At 33.8% G+C, this 7,514-nt stretch overlaps 2 protein-coding genes across 4 annotated transcripts; one reads left to right on the top strand and one right to left on the bottom strand.

Annotated features, from left to right (window-relative positions):
- The first annotated feature begins 1,405 nt into the window (after window positions 1–1,405).
- On the top strand, window positions 1,406–4,024 carry LOC107624477 (phosphoinositide binding protein). 2 transcript variants are annotated; one of them, XM_016326966.3, is made up of 8 exons: window positions 1,406–1,639; window positions 2,006–2,059; window positions 2,381–2,449; window positions 2,551–2,923; window positions 3,193–3,357; window positions 3,461–3,510; window positions 3,638–3,695; window positions 3,778–4,024. In XM_016326966.3, exons 1-8 carry the CDS (start codon window positions 1,406–1,408, stop codon window positions 3,972–3,974), a joined length of 1,200 nt encoding a protein of 399 aa, XP_016182452.2. In that variant the 3' UTR covers window positions 3,975–4,024. The 2 variants fall into 2 exon arrangements, with proteins under 2 accessions (XP_016182452.2, XP_020969517.2); XM_021113858.2 differs by lacking the exon at window positions 2,381–2,449.
- On the bottom strand, window positions 3,443–6,792 carry LOC107624478 (putative lactoylglutathione lyase). 2 transcript variants are annotated; one of them, XM_088510308.1, is made up of 10 exons: window positions 6,575–6,792; window positions 6,278–6,461; window positions 6,050–6,174; window positions 5,893–5,957; window positions 5,325–5,537; window positions 5,163–5,210; window positions 4,878–4,985; window positions 4,621–4,761; window positions 4,157–4,202; window positions 3,443–3,870 (listed from the first exon to the last, which is right to left on the bottom strand). In XM_088510308.1, the coding sequence occupies exons 1-9, from the start codon at window positions 6,720–6,722 to the stop codon at window positions 4,161–4,163; spliced, it is 1,074 nt and encodes a 357-aa protein (XP_088366434.1). In that variant the 5' UTR covers window positions 6,723–6,792; the 3' UTR covers window positions 3,443–3,870; window positions 4,157–4,160. The 2 variants fall into 2 exon arrangements, with proteins under 2 accessions (XP_088366434.1, XP_016182453.3); XM_016326967.3 differs by having other exon boundaries at window positions 3,443–4,202.
- Window positions 6,793–7,514: the final 722 nt, after the last annotated feature.

Raw genomic sequence — 7,514 nt, 5'->3', positions numbered from 1 at the left:
AGACATTCACGTCTCCAATAGAAATTCATAACAGTCAAATTTGTAAATCAATCTAAAATCAATATTGATAGTAACATAATTATTCATAAATATTATTTGCTTGTTAGGAGATTGAGAAGGTACTGCTTCGATGTCTCTTTTTTTATTTTTATTTTTTTAAATACCCCTATCTATTTTTAAATTGAGCCCCAGGCTTCCTTGCTTCTTGGTAATAATTTTTTTTCAATTAAAACGATGCTCCCCTCTTAGTAAAGAAACATAGATATTAATAAGGTAGCACTGCAATTATAAATATTAGAAATAAGTATCTATGATCTATATCTATGATTATGATGATGATGATGATAATGGTGATTAATTAGTGCAACAACCGTAGGCACAGCATAAAATATTTTAACATAATCACATCATTATGAACATCATATGTATCTATCTACATTCGTGTGTGTACATATTATTGTTGTGTGTGTGTGATATGTCAAACCCTTCCTTCATTATAACCAAAATATAATGATGGTGTCTACGGCTATTTGAACCCTTCTTTTTAAAAAAAAAATTAATAAAAAAGAAAAGAAAAAAGAAGCACACCATTCATGCACATAAATTTGTACTAAATTAAACAAAACCAAATTGGTAGAGCCTTCTGGATAGAAAGTTATTATTAAATTATCTGTTTTTGTAAATAAAATAAAGAAACAGCATACTATTAGTAATTAATTGGCCCCCCATAAACTTTACTTTAGAAAATGTGTTAATGGTGACAAAGGAGAATCCATGAAATGATGAACTTGGCTGCCATAAAACCAGGCCTTTCACTGCTTTAATGCATAAAGCACTAAGAAGTGGAAATACAAAAAAAGAAAGCAACAATAAACATATTAAGTTGGAGACATGAATGAATGAAAAAATGCCCTGGGTCCCTTTTTTTTCTACCACCTTGTTGAATCTTTTAACTTGTCTTTATTATCCTCAATTAAAATATTTTTTATTTTTATTTTTATTTTTCTATCATGTTAAATATCTAACTGTTGCTCCTCATTCCTCTCATCACCATCACCATCTTGCTCTCCACATTCTCAATTCTCTCACCACTCTTTAACAAGTGAGTGCTAAATGAGAAACTTCTTTTTTTTTTTTCATTTTCTTTTAGGCACTTGAAAAGTAATAAATGAGAGTATATATACTTAGCATAACATGACAAAACAAGAATCCATGCTTTTACATATAAAAGAATTTAACTCCTTTTCTGTGATTCTTTACAAGTTATAATTGTTAATGTTGTTAGGTAGTTTTTTAATTTCTTTTGGCTTCATTTCAGGACAAATGTTGATTTTGATTAATATGATAATCATGTTTTATTCATTGTGATGAAAAAATTTGACCCTTTTTCATTATTTTTATTGGAATGAAAGTGAGCTCTACAAATTCCAAATGCTCAATTCATCAGCTAGAGAACATAGATGAGAATGCAGCTTCAGAATGCACACTATCATCATCATGTCCACCACCTGAGACTCCAACAGAGTCTATGGAGTTTCTTGCAAGATCATGGAGTCTCTCAGCAATGGAACTCTCCAAAGCACTTCACTATAACACTAACATCAAGCCTTCCACAACTTCTGCTGAGAACAAGGATTCTGTAAGTTTTTTGCTTTTGGTTCTACTTTGGAATTTGAAAAACCTTTTAATCAGAAATTAGGCCTTTAAAACTACTTTAGTTAGCAAGAAATGCAGCATTTTGAAACTGAAAATCAAGAAGTTAGTTTGAGTTCTATTAATAATAGATTCTATGCTATGCACACACACTTGAGTAAAGGGAAAGAAAAAAAAAAGCCAAAAAGAAGAGATTCTAATGAGAAATCAGAAGCCCTTTTCACCAAAATCAATGTTCTTTCTTTCTCCTGATTCTAGAATTCTTCAATATTTACAAGCATATATGAATTTCAAAGTGTGTAGCTATTGCTTTATATATTTACAATGATTCTGATGTAAATTATTTGAGCAGTTACTTAATGGATGTTGCCCTCAGATTTTGCCAAAAGATAGTGATGAAACTAAGGTACTATCATACTGCTTTCACATATAGTATGGTAATCATCATTTGGCATTAATATGCTCTAATTAAACTTCACCTTTCACTTTAAAATCATCTATCTGTCTTATCTACACACTGTGAATTCAGATAAGTCACAACATGTGAGGTTGTTTTGGTTTCTAACTTACAGAAGAACTTATTTTTAACATTATGTGCTGCCCATAATGGATAATTATGTCACTGATTGCTTGATATGTAGTTTCAAAAAAGGATAAACTAAATGACATAAATCTGGACTTAACCCAAGTAGAGAAATTAATGACAAAAAGTATCCATTATGTGCAGGACTTATTTTTACTCCATCAAGCAATCAATCCAGAATTCCTTTCAAGTCAAAACTTGCTCAGAAATGGGGTACATTACACTCAACCTCATGATTATATACTAAAAATAAAAGCTCAATCATTCATCACTCTTTTTCTTTGTTATTCTTCTTGTAAACTTTTGCATACTAGCTTTACAAGAGTTTGCTGAGAGGAAGGACAATGGGAAGATGGCTGAAGGATCAAAAGGAGAGGAAAAAGCAGGAAATTAGGACTCATAATGCTCAGTTGCATGCTGCAGTATCCGTGGCAGGTGTAGCTGCTGCCGTTGCGGCCATTGCAGCTTCAATGGCATCATCACAAGAAGTGCCTAATGCCGGCCAAAAGAACAATCCCATCAGTTCTGCCACGATTGCATCAGCAGCAGCCTTGGTTGCCTCTCACTGCATTGAGATTGCTGAGGATATGGGAGCTGAACATGAACAAATCTTAACTGTAGTTAACTCTGCCATTAATGCAAAAACCAATGGAGATATGATGACTTTAACAGCTGGAGCGGCCACAGGTATCAGAACCTCTATATTGTTCATTTCTCAATTTGCATTTTGCACCATGTTCTTGCCTCGTGTATTAACTCTTTAGGTGCTATGAACATGTTTTGATAAGGCTGTTGAGGCTTTCAGTTAATAAAGTAGATCATATGGAGGGTAGTTTTATAGCCGGAGGTAGATGGAGACCAGAAAACCATAGAAGAAATGTTATAAGTTCATATGCCAAAGATGTCATCTAATATTATAATGAAAGAATCTACTAAACGAAATGTTATGTTGGAAGCGTTGCGAGGAGCTGCTACTCTAAAGGCAAGACTGCAGAAGGGGGTTGGAGCGACGACGTTCCCTCTAGTCGATGAAAAATGCAAGGAAGGAAGAGAAGCAAACATCTTGCTGGCACTGGACTCTGTTTTCAAAGGAGGGGAGATTCTAAAGCGTACAAGAAAAGGTATCATTAAAATGTTCATAGCAATCTAAGTGAATTAAAACAAATGGCAAATGCATATAGAAGTTTATATTTATAACACAAAGTATCCCAATGTTAAATGCAGGAGATCTTCACTGGAAGCAAGTATCTTTCAATATGAATTCAAATTTACAGGTAATTGCTAGAAGACACTCAAAAATCCATCAACAAATAATAGGCATAGGAGATAATCGTAACCACTGATTTTGTTGATATCTCCAATTAAATAGTTACATGGAATGTTCTAACAAAATTACAACAGGTTATAGCGAAAATGAAGAGCAAGCACATGGCAGGAACATTCACCAAAAAGAAGAAATGTAAGCTCAAAGTTTCATTCATAACTATTCTTTCGCACAATCTGAAAACCAATGCTTTAAGGTACGCCCTATAAAATCGCAGGTATAGTCACCGGAGTCTGCAGTGATGTCCAAGCTTGGCCGGGAAGAGAGAAGGAAGACTTAATAGAAAAGAGGGCATATTTTGGAATTAAAACTGCAGAAAGGATAATAGAGTTTGAATGTGAGAGTAAAAGAGACAAACAGTTCTGGCTTGATGGGATCCAGTATATGTTGAATTGCCGCGCCAAAGCGGCATAAATATAAACAGAAAATAAAATAAAATGGCTGATATGGGGTTGCTTTTTCTACTTCTCTTTTACTTTTACTTGATGAGATGCTTATACAGATGTACATTTGATAGAATAACTGTAAGATTTCACCAAGGACATTGATAGAGTACAATGATTTCAATGAAGAGGCATAGGATCTAGAACCATTACATTGTCACTCTAATTCCTTCAGGAAATCAGCATTATCAACAAAAGCCTGCATAAGTAATACACAAGTCAAACTTTAAAATACAATAAGATGGTATCATTCTATGCCAAAGTCTCGGGTGTAAATGAATGGAGAATTCAGATGATAGGTATAGAGAAAAAGCAGTAGTGATAATAGTATTTTGAGTTACGTTAGGTGTACATATCTTGCATCGCAAGTCATCCGACTCATTCCGTCCAACCATGGAGAGTGAGTCGGCATGGTGTTTAAAACAAAATATGTTCGCCTAGAATTTCTCACGTTATTTCACATATGATTCATTCCTCTCTTATTACATATCATACACAAACCACCCATGAATTCATCAACGTAGTTGACCTCATCAACGTAGTTGACCTGGTTGAAGTCTTAGAAGAAGCACATAATAAATCCCATACAATCAAATAGAGGGAAAGGTTATGCATACCAATTTCCAACCATCAGGGTCCAAGCAAACTGCTATCTTGGTGTTGATACCTGGCAGCGGCCCAGGTTCACGGATAATCTTGCCTCCACACAGTTTGATTGCTTCTGCACTCTTATACACATCATTTGTGCCTATTGCAATCTGTGCAAACACATAAATGAGTTGCATTCTAACAGTAAGATATAGAAAATAGACACGGAAAACAACACAAAAATCAATAAAACCACTTTCGAAAATGGAAACTAAATAGTATCTACCTGTCCATAGCCATTTCCTTTGTCATAATTAGTGATTCCATAGTTATATGTAAGTTCTAGAACAGTGTTCTTATCTTCAGGACCATACCCCATTGTGGCAACTGTATTCTGTAAAACAATCAGAATCAATGACAATTGATAGCTAAAAATCGATAAAATCATGTTTTTTGTTTTTACTTTTTTTCTTCACAAAATCTAATAAGCAAAGGTCACTGAAAATAAAAGCAGAAACCAAACAAGCCAACTTGCGCATGATATTAATAATTGCCATCACCATAAGTTTACCTTGTGCTCAGGATTGTCTTTCCTATGCAGAAGTTGCATGCCAAGAGCCTTTTGAAATCCATAAAACAAGGACAAATATTAAGCTACATGAAAGAAAGATGGAATTCACTTCATGAAAGAACCTTTCACATTTTCATCCTAATAGGAGTAGAAAACACTCACTTTCTGATAGAAGACTATGGCACGGTCAAGATCACCTACACGAAGTGACACTTGGCATAGGGGTTCGGAAGTAAGTCCTCTTTCCAAGAGCTCAAATTCATAACCATCAGGATCTTGGATGAAAGAAGTTACTGTGCTGCCACCTTTGACAGGCCCTGGTTCCTTGATAACCTTTCCACCTTTTGCTTTTATCAGATCAACTGCCTTGGCAGCCTAGAAAATTGGAGTAAGGACAATAATCATCATAATTTAAGTCAGAAATTTGATAGAGACATGCAGCATACATTGAGCATCAAGAAAAGGAAATGTACCAAAAACCACTCTAAAAAAGACCATTTGAGTTTTTAACTTCCTGTGAGAATTTCACAGTTTGAAGATAACAACACACATTGATCAATTGGCTAGTGATGTTATATAAGCTGGTAACTAATGTTCATGAAAAATATAAATTGGTTCTTAATGTACCAATGTGTTCAAATGGAGACTCTATTTTTAAGTTGCTGTTGCTTAGTTCTACAATATCAACAATCATGCTTTGTTTTCTAATTGTTCTATAATAGGAGCTTACATCTTCAACTACAACACCCAAATGACCAAACCCATTTCCAATGTCATACTTGTCCACTCCATAATCTGCAATGATGAAGAAATACAAACACGAAACATGAGAAGCACAAACTATTTTATGCTAAACAAAAGTTTGAATCTTGCACATCTAAACTCACTGTAGGTAAGCTCAACTGTAAAATTGGAATCTTCAGGGCCATATCCAAGAAAAGCATTTGTGTATCTTTCTTCAGGTATATCACGTTTTCTCAACAGGTTCATGCCAAGGCACTCCGTGTAAAACCTAAATATATATACACATTCCAAAAATGTAATCAAGATTCAAGAATATAGAATTATAATAATTGCATTAATTTAGGGCAATTGAAGCATCATAGGTAGCATACTTTATAGTCTTATCCAAGTCCCCAACACGGTACACAACATGTAAGAATCTTCTATTGTCATTTTTGACCCATTCAAACAAGTTTTGCTCTGGTTGAATTAGATTCTCTGCTGCATTAGCCTCTCCTACTCTAAACAATTCTGAACCTTTTACACCAAATAACAGAGATTGGGACTGTGGAATAGCTGAACAAATTGCCGTAACAATTCTGTTAATGTAAACAGAGTTATAATATAATTAATTAACTCTAAGTATCAAATGAATAATAATAAAGCTGATGTGAACGGAGGTTAATTACCAAAAGGACCAGAAAGAAGGTGAAAGAGAGCTAGTCTTCTAGAACGGTTAGGGTTGTAAGAGGAAATGCACATAGTGATAGAAGGGAAACTGAAAGAACAAGTTGTTGATAACATTGAGGATGAGGCCATGGCCATTGCCATTGCCATTTGGCAATGCTGCAAATTGCTAATGAAGCTGGTTGCCTTGTTCTCTTCTTCCCGACTACCTAAACCAAACAGCTCTATCCACCATGCATCATGCATGGACAGTAATTATTGTTAACGGGCTTTTATTGGATTGGGCTTTAGCCCATTGTAACTACAGCGTTTTGTAGAGTTTGGGCTTTCATTTACATCATTGAGTCTGCTCGTTTTAATTTTCTTTCGTCAATTCATTCAGCAAAACCTTTGTATAAAAATTCAGTCTTAAATTTCCAAATTGCGCATATTTATTATTTACCATCATGATTTTGTTAGTATACAATACATGTTGAATCTCAAGAAGAAAGAAAAACATATTGACAAATTGAACCATTAGTTTTGTTAGTATTCGATGATTATTTTAAGAGGAGAAAAAGGGTATCGTTGGCATGAATTTTGAGTTGTAAAATGCATGCTCCTACAATCTATGTACAAAACAAAACCACATGGTAAAGTACAATGATGCGGTTCTTTTTAGAATAACAAAAGAAGTTTATGCAAGTATTGGCCTAGTTTATTACCATTGCAACTTGAGGGTAGGTGTGGGAAGAAGGTTGAAGATACAAACCAAAAACAAGGATTGAAGATGTTTATTTTTTTAGGGTAAAATATATTTTTTATTATTAAAATTTGTTAAAAATTTTAAAAATATTTTTAAATTTTAATTTGTTTTAATTTTATTTTTAAATTTTTTTATTTGCATCAATTTTATCTTTATCCTCAAATTTTTTTTATCAAACTATATGGTCAACACTATTT

Source organism: Arachis ipaensis, chromosome B10 (assembly GCF_059453495.1).
Source record: "Arachis ipaensis isolate K30076 ecotype BB chromosome B10, ASM5945349v1, whole genome shotgun sequence".
In the NCBI taxonomy this organism is placed as follows: domain Eukaryota; kingdom Viridiplantae; phylum Streptophyta; class Magnoliopsida; order Fabales; family Fabaceae; genus Arachis; species Arachis ipaensis.
Note: the sequence above shows the minus strand (reverse complement) of the source record. Positions and strands in the feature narration are given on the sequence as shown.